Consider the following 27,119-nt stretch of genomic DNA (forward strand, 5'->3'; position numbering starts at 1 on the left):
GGACCAAGGTTTAAATAGTTTTGGATTTGCCATTATAGTTTAGTTTTAGTTAGTTTTGACTTTTTTTTTTCCATTATAGTTTAGTTTTAGCTAGTTTTGACTTTTTTTTTTCCATTATAGTTTAGTTTTAGTTAGTTTTGACATTTTTTTCCATTATAGTTTAGTTTTAGTTAGTTTTGACTTTTTTTTTTCCATTATAGTTTAGTTTTAGCTAGTTTTGACTTTTTTTTTTCCATTATAGTTTAGTTTTAGCTAGTTTTGACTTTTTTTTTTCCATTATAGTTTAGTTTTAGCTAGTTTTGACTTTTTTTTTTCCATTATAGTTTAGTTTTAGTTAGTTTTGACATTTTTTTTTTTCATTACAGTTGAGTTTTAATTAGTTTTGGGGCGGGAATTCTAGTTTTGATTTAGTTTTGATTTTTGCAGCAAGGCTTAGTTTTAGTTTAGTTTTTTCATACCTTATTAACCAGGTGCAGGATTCAAAAAGGTCAGAGTAAATATTTTGTCATATTGTTTATTTTCCAGTTCAACATAGTGCTCACTGCTCAGTCAATGCTGATACTGAACTTTTGGCTGCTGCCTTAAACACAAGAAAATAATATAAACTTAATATAAAAATAAAAACTAAAATTATATAAATAATGTTAACATGAATTATATAAAAATAATAAAAACATGAATTAAATAACTATATAAAACAATATAATATGAGCTTTAATAATTAGAAACTTGGACTCTGTAACACTAAAGTCAGACTCACATGAAATTAAACTATTACAGATGCTCTAATTCATTGCTCCACTACGTTTTGTCGCAGCACAGCGCACAGTCAGTCAGTGCAGTAAACAAGCCTGTCCCAGTACGTCGCTGTGATGGTGCTGTATGGCGCTGTATGGCGCTGACAACTGCCGAAAACTGTCGTAAAATTGGTTGGGAAAATGTGTCGGATTAATTTAAATCCTAAAGGCTGTTAATATTGTCAGAAACAATAACTAAAGGCATTTTGTCTATAATTTTAGTTAGTTTCAGTTAGTTTTGTGAACACAAGATACAGTTTTAGTTTACTTATCGATAGCGTTTTCTTTTCTAGTTTTTATTAGTTTGCGTTAACTGCAATGTATTTTCAATTTTAGTTTTTGTTTTTAGTTTCATTTTAGTTTACTATTGTAACCTTGCTGCGGACCCTACCTTTAAAGGGACAGCAGCCAAAACAGAGGCTGAAATAAGGATTTGCTAAAACTCTGGTGTAAGAAATTATAGATTTTTTTATGAGCTGCACAGGGTCACCAGTGGGTCAGAATAAAGACTAAAAAAAAGCACAACACCCCCTCTTTAAGTAGTGATCACAAAAGACCCATCACAAGTGTTGGCATAGCAACAAACAGCCCAGCTGATCTCAGCACACAGACCAATACAGGTCGTATGACAGCAGTGTTTCCCTCTGCAGCCTGAAGCATTCTTTATCTCATTACTTCATTTCTCTGCCCCTGATATGACACAGCAAAGCGTCTGGAAATAGAACATTTTCCCATGAACCTCCACTCCAACAAGCGCCCAGTATAAAAGCTGCTGGTAGTCTAAAAATACTACTCCTGTGTGTGAATATTCAAAAGGTGCTGGCATCATAGTTTTCCTCTGCTCCTGTTCCAGCCGGTGAGGGAAATACTCGTAGCTCTGCAGAAACAGCTGAATGAGGAAACAGGGGCTGAACCGACACTGGTGGTGGAAACCGTACAGAGGGAGGAGTGACCATTTCTGTCACCAGCAGGTGATGGATTAGACTGACAAAATCAACGTTACAGAGCATGTGCGAGCTATTTTTGGTCCTCTGAGGCTTCCATATGCTCTATAAGCTGCTGGATACATGCATAGGAGTGCTGATGAGTGTCCTCGCTCTGTGTGTGCATATGCAGCAGAGTTTGTCTGACTGCTTCATGTCTCTTTTTTTCAGGCTTTTGTCTGATGTGCTGCTAGCTTCAGACACCTCCTGAGTGTTTAAGTATAAATAGTTCAGCTCAGAAAGCAGCAGATGAAGTTAAATTTACTCCATCTGAGAAAAAGGGCATTAAACCGAGAAAAACAACAGAAATTACACCTGAGGGGGAAATTTCACAAAAACCAATGGTGCTATTTTCCCGAGAATGGAGGCGACAAATCCTGCCACCGCTGAAAAGCTCCGGGACGTGAGCCCAATCTTTAACATGCTGCAGTTTGTCAGAGAGGAAAAAGCACGGGGTTGATCAAATTATCAGATAAAGGAGAGCACTGAGAGACAGCTTAATAGGAAGTTGATGTGATAACATGGATGATGAACGATGGCTTTCAAATTCTCTGCTCCCCCTCCTTCATGACATCCAGAGGAAACGATGACAGCAGAAATTCATCGAACTGTTTCTTAACTAAATGACCAAACGGAGGGAAGTCATTCGACCGTGTCATTAACAAACTTGTGCTGACAGATGAAACAAATCTGTGTGTGTGTGTGTGTGTGTGCAGCAGCCCTTCTGGTCTTTGACCAGCCCAAAACGACACATGTCAGCCGGCTGTTAATCTCTCTTCACTGGCTTCCAGTAGCAGCTCCAATCAGATTCAAAGCTCTTCTTCTGGCTCACAAAACATTAACAAGAACGGCTCCTTCCTACCTGGGGTCCCTCATCCAGGTCTACACTCCTTCTCGCCCACTACGCTCTGCTTGTGAAAGACGCCTGGTGCTCCCAGCTCAGCGTGGCTCCAAATCTCTAGCCAGACTCTTCTCCTCTGTTGTTCCCTTTCTACTTTAAGAGATGTCTGAAGACTCATCTGTTCAGGGAACACGTAGACCCTAAATCTGACCCTTCATCTCTTTGTCCTTGGCGGGAGACTGAGCCAGAAGGTCTCAGACCCAGCTCTTAGTGAATTTTTACCACTGATTATTGAATTCTGTTGAAGGGTGAACTATATTAGATAGGATGGTTGGAGATTATGAAGACCTTTTGTACACGAATGCCTCTGCACAGTGTCTCCATATGGTTGATACTGCCTACCATGGCTCCTTGAGGTTCATAACTAACTGTAAACCTCTGACTCATCATTGTGAGTTGTGCTCTCAGGTTGGATGGCCTGCTTTGGCGACCCAAAGGCTCACACATTGATACACTTTTATCTATAATTCAGTTCTTGGTCTGCCCCACTGTTTATTTGTTTCTATCATACAGAAAAGTATTCGACAGTACTCTCTGCATTCTCAGGACCTCATTATGCTTTCTTTCCCAAATGTTCAGACTGAAATTAGGGAAAGGGCCTTTAAGCTCTGTATACCCTCATCTTTAAACCAGCTGGAGAATCACTTAAAGCTCAAGGAGCTGGTGTCTTTGAATGTTTTAAGTCTAAAATGAAAGATATGGAGGCTGGTTCTATAAGATGTCAGTGTTTTAGCTCCGCTGTTTGAACAGTTGTTTCCTCGAATGTGGTTGTAATCCATTATCTAGTGTTTTATTGGCTGTGCTTTGTCTCTATTTGTACTTCCTGTCTATCACTTTGTGTTTTTGCTGCTGCCTGTCTTGGCCAGGTCTCCCTTAAAAAAGGGGTTTTTAATCTCAATGGGACCAACCTGGTTAAATAAAGGTTAAATAAAGAAATCTTCTTGCAGTTAACCTCATCCCCTGCAGCCAAATAACTTGCAGCAATTTGACGCACAAACTAAGGTTTTCCCTTCTGTGAAACTTTTTGCTTGTGTTGTATGTCGCTTTTGACAAAAGCGTCTGCTAAATTTAACCGTGAAACTGTAGACAAGTTAAACCGTCAGAAGCGGAGCTCAGCTGAAAGGTGGGGTGTCGTGCAGCTGTTTGTGTGGAGGCTCAAAGCGCGCCTTGTTACTAATAAACCCTGACGATGGAGGGCATCAGAAACAGGTGGGCGTTACTATATTTTACATAGTCTATGGATTTAGGTCTGTGTAGTCCTGCGTTAGTGTGCGCACCTCCTCTTAATGCAATAACCTATGTTCATAGACAGTAAAATATACAAACGTAGGCTTTGAGACGTAGTAAACTTTACAGGAAGCCCAGTGACAGCTGGGATAGACTCCACCCCCTTTTGCCTCTAAAAGGGAAACACAAGCTGTGTCCCAATTCAGGGGCTGCAGCCTACGGAGGCTGGATTTGAAGACTGATTACGTCACAGCGGTGCGTCGGAGGCTGTCCCAATACGGAGACTCCTCCAAATGCGGCCGACGAATCTGTCCTCCGTTTCAGGGGCCGCGAAGGACGGGTTTGTTGAATCCTTCATAGCCTCACATATCCCAAGATTCATTGCGTATGAACGCCGAACATGATGGACACGGCCGAACTCCAAAAGGAGTCCTGATTTATACAGATATGAAGGATTTCTGGCAACAACTATGTGATTGTGTTTCTAAAACGTGAAAGAATATTTGGTTTTTCCGTGTGAAAATGTGTTGTTTGGGCTCTTTTCAAGTAATATACTGTGGAAAAACAGTTCTTTATGAATCTTCTCATTATTTTATAAAAATATGTCCATAAATGTAAATTCTCTTGGGAAAAAAACTTACTTGGAGTTTTTATTTATTTATTTATGTATTTTTTACAGGGAATTCACAAAAGACATTAAATCATTTCAGCAGCTTTTATTTTACACTTATTTATTTATCATCCCCCCAGCACTTGATCAAATGTTGAAAATGTACGTTGTTGCCTTACTCTCATGTAAATGGTAGATCTATACTCTATCAATAGGGATAATAATAATACAAATGATATAATGATAAAAATGATGATAATAATAATGATAATAATAATAACAACGCAAAGTCATAAAAAGATAGTAAAAATCATCCTGTTTAAATGTGAGGTTTTGGTTTACGTGTGTTTAAAAGTAATGTAAGCCTGACAGGTGAGGGCGGTGCTGTGTGACGTCGAGGGTGACAAACAGGAAATGCTTCGTAGACCAGACCGTCTCAATTCAGTTCGGCCTTTGCGGTCTTCGCAGGCTATAAAGGCCGGGTCCTCCGAAGGCTACAGCCTTCGTAGGCTGCTACAGCCTCCGTAGGCTACAGCCTCCGTAGGTAGCTGTGTCCCTGAATTGGGACACAGCTACAGTGAAGACAACTTATGGATGGATTTACATAATTCTCATGTCCAGGAGGGGGCGACTTCATTAATTCTGGGTGAACATTTTCAACAGGTGCCGTCTCGTGCATTAGTTTGAGGATGTTAAGTGAGTCTGTCAGTCTTTCTGGCTCTTAAACAAAAAAGAAACTGCCAAAACAGCGAACCCTGGGTGCCAAAACTGAACTCCACAAACTGAAAGAGTGACATCAACTTGGCATTGATCACTTCTGAGGCAGAGTTCACGGTCAGGACAGCTACTAAAGAGAAAAATAATGTGCTGCTGTTTTGTCATTTTGATGTTTTGAAAGAACTCAGATGCATAAATAGAAACCGAGTAAACAAAAATGACAGCACCATAAAACAAAGTAAGGACCTGAGTCAGCGTTTTTTACTGTAAAATGTTCCCAAACTGCTCAACTGACTTTGAACCGTCAAGAAAATGAGACTGTCCTCCTCACACAGCCTCACACACCTGAGACCATGTACCTCATAATGATCCCGTCACGGAGCCGTTTGTTGGGACTACAGCAGGAAATCGGCATCATAAATCAAGGTCACACACATAATAATGCAACATCCACTTACAGTGAGTTAAAGGGGAATAAATCCACCTTTAGGATTTATTTTAAGACATATTTCGTGTTGAAATGTGGGACCTACCACGTCTCTGAATCGGGCTCCTCCATACCAACAGCTTACATCTCTGTGCAGATGTGCAGATTGTGGTTTGTTCATATTGAGCCACGTTCGCTCATGTTTAAGCTGAAACCACAACGTTTCCTGTTACTTTAGAAGACAGCTCAGACCTGTTCCTGCGACCTCACAGTCAACCAAACGTTGTGCCAGGTGTTTTGAGTTTTACTGCTCTAAATTTGTGAAAAACCAATGAGAAACTAATCTCTGAATGTGTCTGAACATTCATGACGCCACTTCCGCCCAACGAGGAGTCAGATATGTGATTGTGAGTCAGTGTGTGTGCAGGATTTTCACCATGCAGCACACAGGATGTAATGTCCTCTGTCAGCGTTTTAACAGATAATTACAGCCTCACAGGGCGCACTTGTATGTGCTGATCGCTCTGCACTCAGCATGTCCCCGTGGATCACGATGCATTCTCCAACACAGGAACATCCCTATTACCCCGACACTTGAAGCAGAGAACAGACGCCATCGCTCTGAAGGATCATTGAGTCTGTTTTTTAATTTTAGAGCACATCTTGTGGGCAGTCTGAGGGTAAATGTGTCGTTACAGATTGGAGAGCTTTGTTTATGCCGTGAAGACGGAGCAGAATAACGCTTCCTCACGAATCACTGTTCTCTATTAACTCTGTGTCACAGCCTCCTCATTTTCATCAAGTGGCAAATGGTAGAAAATGAGCCAAAGCTGTTATCTGGTGGGATGCACGTGTGAAAAAAATTATTTTAGAAAAGTTCAAACTGGAGACGGAGCTTTTTGGAAGAAAAAAGCAGAAACAGGGCATGAGCAGAGGAAACGTGGCCATTTTTTTTCAAGCCAAAATGTGTGCTACGGTTAGGAGCACGGGTGGCGTTATGGGTGGGTCTAAAGGTCCCAGGCCCACCCTAAACTTTTCCTAAAATGTTTATACTTTTCTATCAGTTTGAAAAAGAACGGTGGTGAATTTCATTAACTTGGAAAAAATCCTCCTATTTTCATGACATAACTATCTTATAAAAACAAGAATTATTTATTTCAAAATTTCATGTTTTATGTGATAATTTTTTTCAAAACAGGATTTCCCATGATGCTCCGCTGCATGATTCATAGCTGCATGCAACATGTTTTATGTTTCTTCAACAAGATGAAGAATACAAATTTTTAAGGTATTCCTTTACTTTTCATATTCTTGTTTTAACAAAAAGTATCTCATTAAAACAGGAAATTAAAAAAATAAATATTTCTGTTTTTATGAGATAGTTAGATGTGTCATAATACAGGAAATCCAAACATAATTAAATAAATTCCTGTTTTCAACGAGATAGTTTCTAATAAAAATAGAAAATTAAAAAACCTGTTTTTACAAGATTATTATGTCTTAAAAACAGAAAATTCTAAAATATATATTTTAAAAATAAATTCAAAAATCCTGTTTTTCAAGATAGTTGTGTCGTAAAAGCAGGAAATTTTTAAATAAATTTAAAAATCAGTTTTCATTATAGTTGTGTTGTAAAAATAGGAAATTCAAATTTTGAATTCAAAAATTAAAGAATTCCTTTTTTAACGAGATAGTATCTTATAAAAACAAAAAATTCAAAAATAAATTTTTAAAAAAATCCTGTTTTTAGAGAAAATTATGTCTTAAAAACAGAAAATTCTAAAATTAATAAATTCCTGTTTTTTAGGAGTAGTATCCTATAAAAAGAGGAAATTCTTAAATAAATTCCTGTTTTTAATGAGATAGATTCGCATAAAAAAATGAAATTCAAAAATAAATGAAAAACCAATTTTTATGAGACAGTATTGTTGTTAAAACAGGAGGATTTTGTTTTTAATTTCGGTTGAATTTGATACAACACTGTAATCAAAAGAGCATGGTATTTTTGTCACTTAATTTTCATGTTTAGTTAGCATTAGTTGCTCTGTCTTTGTAAAACAAGCTATGTTTTTGAGCCTGCTGAGAAAAATAAAATTATGAAACATTCATCTTCATGTTGGCGGGATCAAAACATTATTTTGGGAAAGACTGAAGATTTTTATTTATTTTATTTCATTTTACTGTGGTTAGTGTCCTTGCTATGACAGCATATAAAGCAAAAATGCAAATTAAAGGTGAAAACTGCAACAAAATCCCCTTTAAAACCACACATGGTAACACTGGTATATTGTTAGTTATTTTTATTGATTAAATTAATGATCTAAAAACTTTTTTTAACATAAGGCTAAGCCAAAATTTGTCTGGCCCACTCAGAACTGAAATCCTGGCTCTGTCCCTGGTTGGGAGCCAAACTCGCGCTGAAGTGTGCTCTTGGCTGGAAAAACACACTAGACACACTCAGCAGAAAAAATAAGGAAATAGACCACGTGAAAACTTTTACAACCGTTGTTCAGGTTAGGTCACCTCGGGAGTTTGTGGCAATAAATTAATGTGGAAAACAGATCAAATACTTCCTCTTTCCATGGATTTATATCAAATTCAACCCTAGATTTTGTTTTTATTTTTAAAATAATGGATGAAATAAGTATCTACTTAGCATTTTGGTGCTTAGCTGTGTATTAAAGTGATGATTTTTGGTGGGATGTAGGAATGAAGCATCTCTAAATAAGATCGATCAACAGGAGACTCAGGGGGTTAATGTTTGCCTTCTTGTGGCCTGATGGCTTGACTCACACTTGGTATTTTTGGTGTTATTTTCATGTGACTTCACTTCAAGTCATGAAGTCCTTTAGAGAGACAAAATGACAGACTGGCAGATATCAAACTTTTTGATAAATGACCTGTAAGCTCTAAGGGTTTCCTGTTTCGCGCCCACTTGTCTTTGTTTACGGTTTGATGCGCCAGCACAGTTGTGGGACCATCAGGCCTAACTTTAAAAATCATGTCTGGGCAGTCTAATTAAGCCATTCATCAATTTATAAGCCATTGGCATAAGAGTGTTTGGTATTGACTGCAAATTTAGTCTGTTATGAGGATTAATGAAGTTTCGTGGTGCCTTCTCACATCCAGTGACTTTCTGCAGTGAAGGACACCAACAAAGTCACAAAAGTCATTGAGTTTCAAGCTCAGGTACCAAGAACTGGCTCTAAATTACTAAGATTTGTGTGAAGGAGAAAACACGTGAATTTAGGTCCCTGACAGGGACATACCATGGTGGTCGCTTCGAGGTCAACAAATCTCGGGTGAAATGAATCTTTCTGTTTTTATCTACTTTGATCTTTAATAGTTGGTTACAGCAGAACATTTCTATGAAAAATATTTCCTGTGAACTTCAACACTAATGTTATGCCATGACTTCTGCAAGATAAAGGCTTTTCTTTGAATGTTCAATAGATCTGTCTACTTTATTTTACAACTTGAACAAATCTGCTGGATGGAGCTTTATAAAGCGTCATGCTGATGATGAAAAAATATTGACGCAGGATTTGAAGCATCAGTGCCAGAAGGAGAAGTTCACATAAAATATGGTGGGGAGCTCAGAGGATGCTCGAAAAAGACCCACCATCTGATTGGTTACACTCTGAGCTTTTTTTTTTTGAAAACTTCATTTACTGTAGAAAACTATTTAGGGAGCAATTAATTATTTTTAAATGTTTATCTTAGTTCATAAGAAATGCTGCTGTGCCTGGGAGCTGTTTGTGACTAAATGCCTTTAAACAAAGTTAAGTATCAGAGTTTGTATCATTCAATATTGTGACACCAGTATTTTCACTTTTACTGCAAATGAATATCAGCTCCAAACATGAGTTGGCCTCCTACTTTTAATTGGTATCAGTATCTGAAAAAACATATTGGTCTATCCCTAATCCTTGGTCCAGCTCCACTCCATTGCCTGTTGCCTGCGTGCTTCGTAACCCAATGATGATTCTCTCCTCGCTCATTTTGGGCTGAAAAACCTCAAACAAGTTGACTCCTGGCCTGGCTGTCCTCATTATTAAGTTTTTTTGTAAAATAAAATCTGGTTTTGACATGGTTGATTTTATTGTGGAAGTTATAAAGTGTTTAATGATGTTTCTGTGCACAGCTTCCTGTCCCGCTCAATCTGCTTTTTGGAATATGACGCGTCACAGCTCCAGAATCCAGCAACAATCGGAGTAGGAATGCAGGATATATCGGTATCAAAATCGGTATCAGCCAATATTTACTCATTAGCTGCCGGCATTTTCAGAGCATCTTGAGCGATCTTTCAAGACCCAAATAATATTGTTTTCTCTGACTATGTACACTCCAAAACTACCTAAGAAGAGTGGACTCTCTTCTTTTATGTCTCTCTTCCTGTTTTTAATAAAAAAAAAACAGAAAAAACATACTTTTTTGATCTTGTTCATCTCGGGCGATACATCCTTTGATCCTTTCCACTGTCGTGTTTTCTCAAGATTGTGCTGCTCTTTCTCTCTGAACTACCTCAACACATCATCTCAGATTGTTTTTTTTTTGTTTGTTTTTTAACCAATATTGATATCAGTAAACATTAGGGCTGCAGCTATCGAATATTTTAGTATTCCGAGTAATCTACTGTAAATCCCATCGATTAATTGAGTAATCGGATAAAATATATTTTTGTTTAGTTAAAGAGCAGTTATTTTTCAAATGAAAATTTTTCTCTTTAGAAAATTTAATTTTCTGATACAGCATGTCAATAAGAGCACTTGCTTTGGTAGCTCCAAAATTTGTAAACACACTTTGACACATTTTCTGTTCCTTGTACATCTCATCAAATGTTGTGGACCCAAATGGCACCCGTTTTGTAGAATGACCCATTAGTCTCCAAACTCCAGAAAAGAAGCTAGATTTGTTGCTAGTTGCTATTTTGTATAAGATGTAGCTTGAGGGGTCTGAAAACTCTCTTAATATGGCCTCAGCTCTATTTGAAATACCACTCTTTGATTTTTTTTTTAAATTAAACGATTCCTCGAGGCGGAGAAAATTACTCAAGTAATTTTTGTAATCGAGTACCTCGAATCATTCGAGGAATCATTTCAGCTCTAGTAAACATCAGTATCGGCCAAAATTTTCATATTGTTGCATTCCTAAATAGGAGCCTTCTGCAATTGATGTAGCGTGCTCCGACTTTTAAAATCCAATCAGGTCTCAGGTTCATACGCTGCAAAAACTGAAATCTTATCAAGTGTTTTTGTCTTATTTTCAGTAAAAAAGTCTTTTTAGACTTAATATGAGCCACATTCACCTGAGAAGTTCAGAAAAATGGCTTATTTCAAGTTATATAAAGACAAAAATGAGGTAACTGCCTGTAACAAGTAAACAAAACTGCTAGTGGGGCCAGAAAAATGTGCTGGTATATAAAACATTATTCTAATCTTGACAGGGGTAATTCGGACCTTATTTTTGTCTTTAAAAAACTTGAAATAAGACATTTTTCTAGACTAGTCAGGTGAATGTGGCTCATATTAAATCTATAAAGACATTTTTCACTCAAAACAAGAAAAAAACAATTGATAAAATTTTAATTTTTTTGCAGACAAACAAATCCTGTTTGCGAACATTTCAATTCAATTTTTGTGAGATTTGAGTTGAGATATCTCCCCTTCAACTTCAGTTTATACAAAGAGTGATGCAGAAATTTGGAGATGAGTTACATTTTAAAGCTTTGGTTGGTAATTTTCCTTGATTCATCTTGAAAAGAAAGTAACATTTAATAAAGACAGAAAGGAAAAATACAATCAAGTTTGGTGAAACATTTCAGATTCCTTCCTACAGGTCTGACCTCCAGACTTCACACCTTTTATCGCCGTAATATGAAGGTAAATGTAATCTGAACTGACTCTAAATACATTAACAGGAGTCGAAACAGGATCATCCACATTCTTCTGATCAGACTCGCTGCATGCAGACACAGTAAGAACAGAACGAACTGACACATCGGTGTGATCGCACCCATTTACCATGAAACAGAACAATCTCAGAGCCTCTCATGTGGTCAAATCCTCTGATATCACACATCCACAGAAGTGACAGAGTGCAAACAGTCAGTCAGGGGACAGGTAATACACCTGGGATCAGCTGGTAAGAACAAACAGGCTGCCTTTTCACCATTTCCTCCAGTGTGTGCCAATCGGACGAATCTGCTCATCTCAGAAAAAACAGTTTTTGTTTTTCGTCTTTTCAAGGACAAATGTTGAAAAGGAAGCCACAGATGGATTCTGCACCATTACCCCAACATTCATCGCCTCCTGCACAGGTAGTAAAATAACCTCCAGACACGCTCAAGGCATCATACCCACAACCCAGAGTGAAATACACATTCCTGATTCAGTGCTTGCAAAACGTTTTCAGTCCTGTGAACAGTCGTCATTGCAGACACAATCCATGCCATGCAAGCATGATGCTACCAGAGACTTACTGGGCATTGGTTGAGTCCATACTGTACTCCTCTTGGTACCTGGACGCAGCACACATGGACACAGATAGGCAAAGATTAGGAGAAAAGGGAGTTAGGGAGGAAGGGGAAGGGAAGGAGGGAAGGCAAAGAAAGGAAGCCACTCAGGATGCTAATGCAATCACATTGCATTCATTGGCATCTTGAGACAGAATGCAACCTTGAGGGAGGATGTGAGCACAGCTTGTGCAGAAAGGAGGAGTCAAAGATTGGATCTGACACGGCCGGTACGAGCGCTGTTTGTCTCAGAAAGCTGCGTCAGATCCAGTGTTTGAGGAGCTGCTTCGTCCCGCCAAGGTTTCATCTTAGCACTCCTCGTAAAATACAAACATTGACACTTTAAAAAGTCTGAAGCACAGAGAGTGGCTCTCTGGGCTTTTAACTCACAGGGACATGCAAGAAAATAAAACCACATTGAGTTCATCGTAGAGAGCGCTTCAGCTGAACAGATGGGACACTTAATGCAAACCACAGGGGGTCAGTGGACACAGCCTCGTGAGGGCTGACATTTGGAGATGACCACTGAAGGAGCTGACAAACACACACAAACCCAGGTATTGATCGCAGTGATTGACAAATACACACAGCTCTGATGAGCGCGGGGTCAAAGGTCACACAGTTTGTTTTGAAGCAGAGCATGTTGATTGTGTTCTCCAGTAGGAGGAGCTAATTTGATTCAATGCAAATGAAATCCAGTGCTGTTGGAAAGTCATGAAGCCACATTTTTAAGGAACATGTCTTTCTGGAGCTGAGTATGTGGGTTGCCAAATCTCTGCCAATGTCGAACAGCTTCCTGTAGGTGTCGGTCCCAAGAAACAGCATATCCTGTCTGACTGATCTGGAAAGGGTCTGTGCAATAGGACAACTTCAAACTGGTGTTCCCAAAACTGTGTTGCAACATTATTTGAATTATGAAGGTGTGGGGTGTAGGGATGATTTCACATTTAAAATGATACAGTACCAATACCTGGTACCTGGCAATCGGTATTGGTACTCAACGGTACCAATTTTAGCTACTTTTGTGTGTTTTTTTGCAGTAATAAACATTGATTCTTTTGATACTAAAATCTGAAATTTTTTCAATTATCATATTTCTTCTTAAACATAACCTTGCAGTGATGTGTTCATGTCCAGCACGGAAAATTGCCCACTCCCCACTCCCTCACAGTCACAAGGATGCGTTAAGGTAACCTAAAAATGGACCCTTTTAATTTTACGTGAACTAGTACTCTGTACATCAGACGGAAAAGTACCAACAAGGGTGGGCTGAAAAGTTCGTAGCCTGACAAGGAAGGAGTTTTACTATAGCGGTGAAACTTGGCATGCATTAAATTCAACATTTTCTGACTCTTACAGCATGGTTTATTTTCAGATTAACTGATGCTGATGTAGTGTTTGAGGACTTCAAAAAAGTAGAATCAGAGACATTTTGTGAGTATGGATAAAATCTGGCATCATGGTGTTTTCAAAGATCTGCAGTAAAAGGGGTTAACCTCCAAAGACATTCACGCTAACATGGTTGCTACATCAGGGGATGATGCTCCAGCTTTATCAACTGTGAAAAAGTGGGCAGCTGAATTCAAGAGGGGTAGGGAGAGCCTTAAAGATGACCCAAAGCTTGGATAAAACATCAAACTTGTTGAAAAATAAACCATGTCCTAAGTGTCAGAAAATGTTGAATTTAATAGATGCCAATTTTCATCACTATGGTGTAACTCTTTCCTAGTCAGGCTATAAACTTTTAAGCCCTCCCTCATAATTTGGTACCCATCCCTAGTGGGGTGACATCTCCTCTGGAGAAACAAGGTTTGTCATCACTGGGTGCAATCTTAATGCAGAGAGATATCCAGATGAGATTCTGCACCCAGTGGCGATCCCATATCTTCAAAGTCCGGACGATGGTGCTCGTCACTACCGAACAAGGTTCCTTAGAGACCAACTCCAGAATTTTGGAGTAGAGGGGATGAATTTGTGTTGCCCTTTCTTTTACGTGTATTCTTAGTGTTTTTGTCTAGTGGATTTATCTTGTGTTTCTACGGGTCTTGACTATCCTCTGTTTTATCCTAGTGATCCTTGTCTCCTGGCGTCTATGTGTCTGGTTAAGTCTTCTCATGTGTTTAGGGATGGGTACCCAATTAGGTACTTTTATAGGCACCAACCGAATTCTGTCTGTTGTACCAAATACCAATTTATGTAAAATCAAACGGTACCATGTTTCGGTACCTAAATGTATCATGACTGTGAGGGAGTGAAAGAGTAGGCAAATTTCCTACTGGACATGAACACAGCACTGCAAGTTCACATAATGAGAAATAACTAGGGATGTCCTGATACAAAACACTGATTGGTATCGGCATCTGATATGGCTATTTTTGGAGTGCTGTTGTTGCTACTTCTCTTTGGAAAGCAATGATAGTAAAACAGCGTCTTGCAACATTTGTAAAGTTAGTGTTCCTCCAGGAAACAAATATGATTCTTCATTTACAACAGAGTCTCCCAACGGAGAACAGGATTTAGGGTGAGTAAGGTATTGGATCAGTATCGGCAAAACATATCATGAAAAAATCGGATCAGATTGGAAGTAAAAAAATCTGTATTGGACATCCCTAGAAATAAATATGTGAAATTGAAAAACTATGACATTTAATTATCAAACAAATTAATACCTCATAAACACACAAAAGTACTCTAAATTGTTACTGTTGAGTACTGATACCGGTTGCCAGGTACCAGGCATTGATACCGGGTTGTTTCAAATGTGAAAGGTACCCTATCCTACATGTGTTGACCTTTTCGTTGTGTGTGTTCTTTGTGCTTATCTGACTTGTGGATTTATCCTGTTTCTTTGTTTCATTGGTTTTCTTTAATGTTATTTCTTAGTGATCCTTGTCTTGTATGGTTTTCTTTGTGTTTCCACGTTAGGTCTTCTGTGTTTCCTGTTTTATTTTGTACTTCAGCTCTATATGTGTCTGTTTTAGAGGCCATTTACACAACAACGGTTTCAGAATGAAATGCAAAGGTATGGTTGCATTTCGGCCTCTTGTTTACATTGAAACGGCGTTGTAATCAACCTGAAACGTTAACTTTGAAAATGGCTCCTGCCCTTGTTTCCCCTTGTGCCTTCATTGCCCCTCATGAGTTACACCTGATTGCTGATCCTGCTTTTGTCTGTTTAGTGTCAACGTTTCTTCAGTTCCTTTTTTTTGTTCATCTCATTTTCTTGTCTTCACATCGTGTCATGACTTGTCATGTTTCTTGCTCCAAGTGTTTTAGGCTTTTTGGATTTTGTATCTGTTTTTGGGCTTTTTGGGGATTTTTTTCAGTTTGATAAATGTTGAGTTATTCTGGTTCCTTCCTTTCTCATGTTTTTGCTTACTTAGGTCTCGTTTCTTGAGACTTTGATGATCCAATCCACCAAACAAAAGTCAAAGGTAGGGTAGAAGGTGACGGCATTGGTAAAGAAGATTTGGCAAATTTGCAGCCCACTCACTCATCCCACAAATGCATGTTCCTTAAAAATGTGGTTTTGTTTCCAGCAGTTTAAGGTTTATTACCAAGAAGCACTGTTACAACAAAGAAATCATCTACCAAACACAAACTTTATATCAAAGCAACAGGTAACACAGCATAACGAGGACTTCTAAAGCCGGCTGTTTGCATTCATCCAACAGACGTTTATCACAGAGGGCAGTTTGACTCAGATGCTGCTGTCACAGGTTAAACGTCTCCTGTGGTAAAAGTCTTGGGAAATGCAACAGGAAGCAAAACCTCTCATTTTTCTTTAAGCATCACAAAAGATTCTGGACCAAAACTCTTCCTCTGAGCAAGTTTTCCAGCAAATGTCTGACATTTTTATCTGCAAACACTGGTAGAGGAATAGTAATTGGGTACAGGTCACTTTTGTTAAAAGCCCACTCGATTGCAAATATCATCTCGTGACATTTAGGAACCGTTGATGCAAAGCACATCTATAAATATAATTTCAAAAGCACATGGCTGAAGAAACCAGTCTTAAGCTTGAGAATGGTAAAGTTAAAGATGAGGGCATTCGTCACTGAAAGGTCGATATTTGGCGTTCAGTGGCTGAAAAGCTTTGTACACATGGAACACGTCACCACATTAACGCCATCTGAAATGGACTAATGGAGTGTCCATTAAACCCAGGAAGCAGCTGGGTCACAAGAGAGGACCTGAGCCATCTCACAACCTTTTGGCATTTCAAAAACACAACATAGTCGATTACTGCGGTCCCAAGGAGCCAATAAAACCCTCCGCTGTGGGACTCTGCTGCAGCCAAATGGCTTTTTGACCAGCGACTGTTTACAGTGATAAATCATCTTCACTGCTCCACCTTCTACAGAGGCAGGAGAAGACGTTTAATGAGAGAAAAATAATCATTTTTAGGTAAGTTTTTCCACAGGGAAAAGGTGCAACTAAGCCTGTTATTTATCTGTTGATAACCTGATCAGACATCATGGTTAAATATCCTGAAAGTGCCCCTCAAAAAGTGAAAGTAAAACAAGTGTTTCTTTAATTAATTGTAATAATTGTCTTATTAGACTTTCTTGCGCCACATTCACCCAGCAAGTCCAGAAAATGTCTCATTTTCTTACTCTTTCCAGGAAATTCAGGCGTCATTACTTGTTGCTAGGCGCCACACTGTCGGTTCTAGTTGGTTGTTTTCGTCTATTTTTTGTCATCTTTGCATTTTGTACGGCTCATTTGTTGGGCATGGGCACCAAACTGGTTTTGTCTTCAGCAATATTTTTAATATATTTGCCTGTAGCATGTCAATGCTAACTGGTGCAAGGCCAGATGTTTCCCACAAGGTGACGAAGAAGTGAAAACATCGACCTGTCCTTCCATCCACCGTTATTGAGAACGTAAGATCTATCTCCAATAAGATGGACGAGCTAGCCATGCTAACCCAGCAACAGAGGGAATACCAGAAGGCAGAGTAGCATCATACTATTCACAGACATGGCTAACAGAGCTAACATCAGACACCAACACCACATGTGAAGAGCTTCACCTGCTGTGAGCAGACAGGATCCAGAAGACAGAGACTGAACAGACTGCTGAAGAAGCTCAGTCCTGGACCCTGTGGAGGTGGAGGCTGGCTGACTGGACAATGATGGACAAGATGTCAGCATCTATTTTCTTATGGAGCTTTTTGCACTTTCTATACACTTTCTTACTTTTGTTTTCTTGATTGCTGCTGTGACTCCTCCTGAATTTCCCCTCAGGGATAAATAAAGTATTTTCTATTCTACTCTATTCTGTACTTTAATATCTTGAAATAAGACATACTGCACCAACACTGGAGGACTGGTGAGGAAGTATTTATAAAATTTATATTATGAAAAGACAGAATTAGCTATAAAACTAGGCCACAATTGCTTTAAGTAATTCTATTAAATTGAAATTTATTATATTTTATTATGAAACAAAATGATATTTTTTACCACAAAAACAAAAAGTACGAAAATTGGTACCGTTGAGTACCGGTACCAATTGCCTGGTACTGGGTATCGGTATCGTATCATTTGAAATGTGAAAGGTACCAATCCTTATTATAAGATATTGTTTAGTTTCTTGTATTTTGACATAATTCTTCTTTCAAGACAAATTTATAAGCTTTATAAGCAATTCAGCAACTTATTTTTGCCTTTTAAAATGTGAAATTAGAGACATTTTTCTGGACTTGAGTCTGATAAGACAGTTTTATGAGCGATGTGTTTTCCTAAGGAAAAATACTGCTGCAAGTACATTTCACAATAAGGAGCTGGAAGCTGGAAATCTGATCCTTTTCCCTGAAAAATGAGAAAGCAGTCACAGATTTTCCACAGCGTAAAGGGTTAAGTGCCCAATAAACTTGTTATAATTTGGATGTGGGCTCACTTATCTGTCTAATTTATAGAGACAGAGTCAATCCCAGTTTGTGCCAACATACTTAAGATATCAGAGGGAATTTAAAGACTCACAAAACATAGATTGATCTGTAAAAAGCAAAACTGTCTGTCTTAAAGGATAAATATAAGAGGGCTTGTCTTATTCTAAATCAGGAAATAATCACAGTGATGATAAGAGATCCTGAAAAAACACAACCAGAGTGACTCCTCTCCCTGCTGTGGGCTCACTGTTCATTTGATGGCTGTTTACAACACTTTAATGAGCAATGAAGATGCTATCAAGCTGCTAAAAGCTTCAGCAGAATAACAGTGTAGACAAACACAGGCGCCCTTTGCATCCATTAGCTTAGAGCAGATACAGTCAACACACAGGCTCCCCTGCTCTGTACATCTCTACAAACAGTTAGCATCACTCTGCCCTTCACATCTCACGCCAATAACAGTAAATCACGTCAGCTGGAGAAGCCAACTGATTCTCACCTCTGCGCGGCTCGTCTGGAGTCCCACGTCTGAGCCGAGTCTCTGATCCAACAAGTGCAGAACGACCCAAAGAGTGCTTTCAGATTAGCGTCGGTGAGAAGCGCCTGAAGGACTGACTGATGGAAAGTGGGAGGGCCTCCCGCTCACACTCACGTTCCCTGTCTCTGCGGCACTTTCAAGGGCAAATGGGAGTTGTAGTTTCCAATCTGTGGAGCGGCGGCCGGAGGCTTCCTCACACACTACAGCTCCCATACTGTTCCTCACATGTTACACAGGCGGCTCGGGTTCTCCTCGCCAAAAATATGACAAGTCCGTTCAAGCAGAGTAACTTAACACCTGGTCAAGAGGCAACACCAACATGTAAACACAACAAGTACTCTGCATTTTAACACATCTACAGCTAAAGACACCACATCCACAACTTCTCCATCCTCCCTGGATCACGTACCTGTTTCCAACCCACAGCTGAGAGTCCTTAAATCTAATAATAAAACAGCTCACACACTTCAGGTCGACAGTGAAACCTCAGCTCTAAATCCGTCTGCAGGTATGTCAAACTGCTGGTAACCATGGAAACAGGCCCTCTGTACCAGCTTCAGCAACTCTTCTGAGTGTTACTTAAACACGTGTTGAAACTGCAACAATAGAGTCACACGTGTTGTTTTTTTGTGTGTTTTTAAGCATATACTGAATTTTAATGACACTGAATGTTTCTCTCATCCTAGGCAATAACTGCTCAATTGGCTGCTTCAGTGTCGTTTACAAGCTTCTGGCCCTTCACAACAAGATGTGATCACAGAGGCTGCTACGAGTCCCCAGCTGTGTGTCAGTGCCTATAACTCTCACACACTAGCAGCTATGTACCTCTGAGGACTCTTCAACATGCAGACTGCAGGAGCTGGGATCAAATCGCCGAGCCACAGACACCCAGAGCTGCAAGAAATGGTGCTCAGGGTGTTGGAGAAGACCTCAAGTAAAAGGTGTTTTTCAACCACAAGAAGGCCCAGCCTGCAGGGTACTACTTTCCAAATCTTCAGGGACTCTGGGAGGCACAGCCTGCGAGCTGAACATTGTCACATACTTTTGCCCACATGTAGCAAGAAAAACCACCAGTAGGTGCATCTCAAAGCAAGCTAAACCCATGAAGGACAGTGCTTTCCAGATGTAAAACCTGTACCAGCCAATCAGAATGAGCCCCTGTCATTCAGCTGTGATGATTCAGAACCACAACCTCTATTTCCAAATGAAACCATGAAACTAGAGTTTTCAAAAATCTTCACTTTGGCCATAGTTTTTTGTGGATGATAGGCATAAACATATAAAAGCAAATGCTGTCTCTCAGATACCTGGCTACATGTGGACATGGATTTGGTTTAGTACCCCCAAAAATGGTCTTCTTTGAGCCTGATAGTGTGAATGTGTCTCTGTCAGCTCCCGGTGTTCCAGTTCAAAGAGTGACCCTGGAAACTAGAGACCTTCAACTGAACAACAGCTGTTCAAACACAGAAGAAGTCCTAGTTTAGTTTTATATAAGTGTCATATTCTCCTCAAAAGATCAGGTTTAAATAATGATTTAAAGCCGTTTGAGAAGGATGCATCCCGCTCAAAGTTGTTGATCAACAGGCTCTTTTTTTAAGATCTAACACAGGTCGATCTGTGTTGTCTTCATGCTTTAGACCAGAGGTCCTTAAACCCCTATGACCCACGGCCGGATACAGCTGCTCCCCACACTGCAAAATACTAAAATCTTACAAATAGGACTGTCGCTGTAACACTTTAATTAGATTAATTAATTACACCACAACTGAAAAAATGTGGATTTACAAATCTTCTCTTCTTTCTTCTTCATTTGATTAGTCATGCACAATTACAGTTTTGAAATGTCCTAGAATTCAAATTTTATAATAATATTCGGGGACCTTAGGAAGATATGAGATCAAGATCCTATTAATGATTAATACAGATTAATTAATTACAAATCCCAATTAGATTCATTTTTTTCAGTGTTTTTGTCTTAATTGGAGTAAAAATCGTCTTATCATACTTGATATGAGCCACATGTACTGGTTAGTCCAGAAAAATGTCTTGTTTCAAATTATTTAAAGAGAAAAATAAAGTCTGAATTGTTTGTAACAAGTGAAAAAAAATCTGCCAATGGAACAAGAGAAATTTGCTTTAAACTAGAAAAATTTCTAAATAAATAACTTTTCTCTTGTTCCATTGGCAGATTTTTTTTTTTTTTTACTTGTTAAAACAATTCAGACCTTATTTTGTCTTTAGATAACTTGAAATAAGATTTTTTTCTGGACTGGTCAGGTGAATGGGGCTCAGATTAAATCTTAAAAAGACATTTTCTACTGGATATAAGACAAAAACACCAGATAAATTTCAGTTTTTGCAGTGTAAGTATCCTTTGGTACCATTTTTTTTTTCATTTTACATTTTTTAAATTTTGATTTATTGGATTTTGAAACTGATTTTCAAAGCAAGATTTACTGTGTTTGTAAGTGTCTTTAAATTCATACTTGGAGCCGTGACAAAAACAAATTTCTGTTTTTACTGCAGAAGAGAAAAAGTTCCATTGATCTATCTATCTATCTATCTATCTATCTATCTATCTATCTATCTATCTATCTATCTATCTATCTATCTATCTATCTATCTATCTATCGATGGATAGATAGATAGATAGATAGATAGATAGATAGATAGATAGATAGATAGATAGATAGATAATCAAGGATTGAGAGGGGCATATGTAAAGAAAAGAAACTGAAACTTAAGTATCAATCTCATCCCCCAAGCCCTGATCAATACTGATCCCAACATTGGCATCAATATATGATATTTTAGATCAGGGGTGGCCAACCTGTAGCTCGTGACCTATATATACATATACATAAATAGTTATGAGTAGTGGTGTGCTGATCAATCAAAAAAATTGGTATATTGATGCCTACGTTGGGATCAGTATTGATCAATACATGGTTGACGAGATTGATAACTAAGTTTCGGTTTCTCTTCTCTAAACACTCTCAATTGTAATGTGCTCATAGCTTTCTAGATACATGGAAATGTATTACATTTTAATTTTATGTCATTTAATTTATGTGTAAGAAAAAGTGTGTTCGTAAGACCACATGTGTGATGTGGCTCTTTGTAGTACCACGGTAATATTTGTGGCTCTGGGTCTCTGACTGGTTGGCCAGCCCTGTTTTAGATTGATCAGCACACCACTACTCATAACAATATCTATATATTTTTTATGAATGGATCGAAGAGCCACACATCAAAAGGCAAAGAGCCACATGTGGCCACCCCTGTGATAGCCTATCAGAGACGAATCAGGAGTAGCCAACCTGCTAGAAGCCTCAACGACACAAGATAAGTGGTGAAAAGGTTGGAGGATATTTAACCAAGAGTGGATGGGTGATTGTTTTTTGTTCAATGGAGAGAAAAGGCTGTTTGTGTTGAAAGAATGCAACCTGCTCCATCGTTTTAAATCCCGCTAGTAGGAGTACGAAAGCTTGGAAGGCCAAATGCAATCGGAAAAACTGTCAAAGCAGTCCCTGGTGTGTGGAAGTAGAGCTACACTAAAACAAAAACAACAGAAAAGTGCATTTCAGTTTTAGTTATTGGCTTAATCAGCTCCTAATGCTGAAAATGTTTCACTGATTGATGCACGAAATGCACAAATCCAAGAAGGACTTCACAGCTTTTCAGGTTTGCTGCAGAGGCACAGCTCAGATTACAGCTGACAGCACTAGTTGATGAGTTCGGCAGCTCAAGCCAAATTATCCCACATCATTAAGACTTTAATTGATTCTCTGCTGGTCCGGCTCCACGGCAGAAAAGCCAGAGTGTGGACGTGATCGATAATTTGTCCTGGATGTAAAAGACTTCGTACACACATGTTATGTTACACAAACAGCTACTTAATTAGTGAACAGAGGCATGCATCAGAAAATCTATTCTTCTCATTTTTAGGAACATGCGTAGTAAACAGAGTGCTCGTTATTTTCAACAGCAGAGATGTCATCCTCCCGCTTTAATGAGCAGTAATGATCGACAACATGTAATTTACCCCGAGAGCCACATCCAGAACCCCTCATTAAACCTCGGGGCACTTTGAGTGGAATGAAGGTTTAATTGTTCTGCCGAAGCAGGGCGCTATAAATAAGAACACAAGAAGAAGAAGAAGAAGAAGAAGAGGAGGAGGACGTGCTGTAGCGTTGTGTGCCAAATTAAAAGTCGAAGCCTTGTGCAAGTGTTTACAAGCAGAGTGTAATTAGGCCGTGATGGGAAGATGGGAACAAATATTAGAGAGCGTGTTTTTAAGTGGCAGACACACTCCTCAGTCATAGTTTGATTTATGACGCTAATGTAATTAAGAAGTAATGATAAAACCGTTCACCGTAGAAACATGACACCCCCAGAAAGCAAGTAGATGAGGTTTGAACACACACAGCACAAGAGATCTGCAAAACAACACGTCTTATTGTGGACTCCAGCCGACATTAATCTTCACCTTTAATGAAACAGCATGCGTGACCATTACTTCCTCTTATTTCCCCACGGGCTGCTGCTAACACCGGAGGAAAATCCTGCGTGGCTGCTGCGGTATAATGAAGATGTAGACGGCACGATAGCTCGTGCTTCATCATGTTCAGGGAGACGAGAGCATCCAGAGTGAGACGGAGAAGATGCAGAAGAGGATCAGTGAGTCAAACTTAAAGATGGTGTTTTCTGTCAATACGGACACAACAAAAACCCTCACAGGGACTGGTTTCTGTATCCAAACAGCTTCAAGGTTTCGGTTTTTCCTGCAGAGACTCTCTTATGAAACTAATCCATACCCTCTGCCTGCTGTAGAGCCTTTTCTCCACCAAAGAACAGATCATGTACCTATTAAAGCTCAGCTGCAGCTCCTGCAGAGGCTTTCTGCTGCATGATATCTCCCTCTGTGTCCCAGTTTTCTTAATCCGTTTAACCGCAAATTAAAGGATAAGACCAAAACAGAAACATGCAATAAAAAATGAAATTCTTCCATGTGAGAAGCAACAGTTTGAAGGTGGATACGGAGGCTGGTTTAGGATTGAAGAGGTGGGAAATGTGAGATCAATCAAGATCCAATACAATTCAATCAAATGTAATGCAGCGGGAAGGGGTGCAATGCAGTGAAATGTCGGAGAAAAGCGTGATGCTCTGCAGTATAATATGTTAAAATGTGATTTTTATGATTTTCATTCTGCTTTTTTAACACCAGACCATGTGAGAAAGTTGATTGATGATGATAAAGATGTCTACAAACTATGCCAGGATCCAAATTTTCCTCATGTGAGTCACAGACGAACATTTTGCCCTCTGCTCAGGGATGGGTATCAAAAACCTGTTCCTGCTAAGAATTGATAAGAAATGTTTCAATCCATTGGTATTATTAGTAGGGGTGGGGAAAAAAAATCCAAAATCGATTTTTTTATTTGACAATATCAAAATTGGGATTCTTTGTCAAAAAAACTTTTTTTTTCAAATGCAAATTCTTCATTTCAGTCTATGTTTATAAACTGGATTAGAAAAAAGTTACCACTTTTCTCCAGCAGAGGGTGAAATGTTTCTCACTGATTCATGCGATGCGCATTTAATGGGAAAATATGGCTCCTGATATAGTCTGTAGACATTATCATCATCATTTAACTTTTTTTTACATAGTCTGGTGTTCAAAAAGCAAAAATTGTAAATATTGAAGAATCCCAGTTTAAATCGAATCAGCAGTACAAAAAACGTTGAGTTGAATCATGAGAATAGCATATCATCCCAGCCCTAATCGTAAGCCTTTGTATTTAACGATTCCCTTATCAATTCCTTACATTATGGAGCCGCAGGACCTTACTTCTACTAGTCTGCTGCAGCTAGCTTAGCTTGGCTTACCAGATGAAAAACAGTTTTGCAAGAAAACTCTTATTCAGGATTTTAGCTTGAAGTTTGACTGAAGGACTAAACACACAAAGAAATGAACATTATTCTCACACCAGATTCCTATGCATGCCATTCAACATGTTATAGGTCCCCCTATTTACCCCAAACTATATTTGTAGTGCTAGCTTGATGCTAATGTAAAGAGGGGAAATGCATTGAAATTTTAGCGGTAGGTTTTGCGTTTCTTCTCGAAATGACAGAAAAGTTACGTGCAGGCTCACAGCTGGCTTCATAACTACAGCAAGGTTCCAAACAACTTAGAATACTGTTATAACCACTTCTAGACACTAGATGGCCTACTTGAGTCAATAACAGATTTCAAACCTTACATCAACGTCACATGACTGAGCAATTTTTACTTATTTCTGTCTATTTACACCCAGAGATGTCCACATCCAGTAACCAATATTTTATTTATTTACTCACAAACTCAATTTAATGTTGTTGACACAGAAAACATGTAAAGCTACTTTTTGCATGGGGAAAAATTAGATAAAGGCATTGGTATCAATAAAATCTTATCAATACTTATCCCTACCTCTGCTGGAGAAAAATGGTAACTTTTTTCCAACCCACATCATAAAAAAGACTGAAATCAAGGCCTTAAATTAGCAAAAAACACAAATAATCTCTTTTTAACAAAGAATCCCAATTTAAATATGACAAAACAGAAAATCCTAAAACTTTTGATACTTTTTTAAAAAATGTATTTTATTTCATTTTATTTTGTTCTATTTTTTATTATTTTTAATCTGCTTTTTAATTGAATTTTATTTCTTTTTCTTTTAATATGTTTTCTCTGTAAAGCACTTTGAATTGCTTTGCTGGAATGTGCTGTATAAATAAACTTGTCTTGCCTTATGTGAATCAATTTTTTTCTCCCACCCCTACTATCCAGCTTTGAGGGGCCGGTTTGGGCCAATACCTGATACCAGGATCAGGATCGGTACATCACTAACATGGCCTATAAATCAGATGGAAATCCTTGGGAGGTAACTAAACATTAAAATATATTTGAAGCCAGTTGTGATGAATGGACTGGGTGAGGAACACCCAGTCTTGCCTGATTGATAGTTGGTCCATCCTATTATGTAGCTGTTTATTGTACAGCTTTGTTGCTGACGGCCAAAAGTTACTTAGACCAGAAACATAATGAAACTCTGCATACTGCATGAAAAGCCTCAGACAGACTGGACGAAGCTCTGCAGAGGCCTCAGAGCTGCTGAACTGACAAACAGCAGAAAGTCAATGCAGCACATCAGTCAGTCAAAAAAAAAGCTTCCCTGAAGTTTCTCTTATCTCAAACATCAGACTGTGAAACAAACTGCTGCTGCCTTGATGAAAACATGACTTTGAAGTTCTCACTCAGCTCTCAGATTCAGATTCATTGCGCACCAAGCAGCACGAGCCAAATGCCCGTTTTCCAAACAGATTTTTCACAGAGAAGCAATGTGCTGTCTCGCCAAAATAAATCTGTGCTAGTGTGTCTGTTTTGACCACATCCTGTGTTTAAAAGATGTTCAATCCCTCTGTTCCTGAAGATCCTCCAAGTCTCATTTAGTCTATTTACTACCAGTGTTTAGAGGAGTCGATACCACGCAGAGAAAGCAGCACACACCCGAGCATAAAGGGAGTCCCAGGTGCTGTAAAGTATACAGATAGAGATAAATCTTTACAGCCCTTATAATTGGTTTTGTCACCGCTCCAGTCTCATCCTCTGCCTCTCCATCCCTCTTCAGCCAGCTGGACGCGACTCTCCTGCTGATCGTGTTTCACAACCTGGGCCGCCCTCTGATTCCTGACATCCCATCAGCCTGTAGGGGACACCCAGTCACTGTGTGAAATAATCATTTCTGAAAGAGCGAAGTGATGTGCCCGGAGGGTGATTCAAGCCAAGCGTTTATTCATCTATTGAAGATAGAGGAACTTAAAAGCTTAAATACATCAAATGATGGTCCAGAGGTGGTTTCAGGGCAAACAGCCAAGTGATGCATTAGGTTTATCAGCCTCTGCCATCGATAATTATAACATATAGGATAAAATATCTAAAGGGTGCAGTATTAAAACAAAGTCTGTCAGTTATTTATGACTCCCAAAAACTTTCTGGCATCTTATACTTTCATTTTGTTCCCAGCAGCAATCAGCTGACTCAAACTCTGACAGATCTCCACAATGACGACACCGCAAGCGCCATTATCACAGCCTGTAACACACACCACGATCATCATTTACTCATAACTGCCACTCTGACACGACCTCAGATTAAAAGTTAACATTCAGGGAGGAAAAAAAGTCCTGCAGCCAGTAAAGTAAAACATAAAAACGTAGAGGACACCTTGGGTGGATACAGTAAAAATATCATTATGATAATCATCAGGTATAAGAATTATAGTTTGATGGCTTCATTACAAAAAGAATAATCTGTGCTTTGCTTTACAGTCCAAGGTCAGAAATCACCGTAGGGTTGTAAAAATGTTTTAGTAGACGGAAAATTCATTTTGTGCTCATTCTGTCCGTGTTAAACTGAGACAGAGCTCTAGTTAGAAAAACGACCACACATGACAGTTAAAGG

General features: G+C 38.8%; 1 protein-coding gene across 21 annotated transcripts in view; it reads right to left on the bottom strand.

Annotated features, from left to right (window-relative positions):
• The window catches only part of kcnt1b (potassium sodium-activated channel subfamily T member 1b), a 146,391-nt gene that overhangs the window by 68,577 nt on the left and 50,695 nt on the right, over positions 1–27,119 (bottom strand). For 14 of the 21 annotated variants that reach the window (XM_074670431.1, XM_074670420.1, XM_074670428.1 and 11 more), the window contains one exon: positions 12,144–12,182. The exons of 6 other annotated variants lie outside the window; for them this stretch is intronic. In XM_074670431.1, the coding sequence (XP_074526532.1) occupies positions 12,144–12,182 (39 nt within the window). Of the gene's footprint in view, positions 1–12,143; positions 12,183–18,571; positions 18,707–27,119 lie in introns of those variants that run through there. One more of the 21 variants, XM_074670435.1, reaches the window with a different exon arrangement.

This window comes from Halichoeres trimaculatus, unplaced genomic scaffold, assembly GCF_033239565.1.
Source record: "Halichoeres trimaculatus isolate MK-OKI-2021-1 unplaced genomic scaffold, fHalTri1.1 fHalTri1_scaffold_5, whole genome shotgun sequence".
Taxonomy (NCBI): Eukaryota; Metazoa; Chordata; class Actinopteri; order Labriformes; family Labridae; genus Halichoeres; species Halichoeres trimaculatus.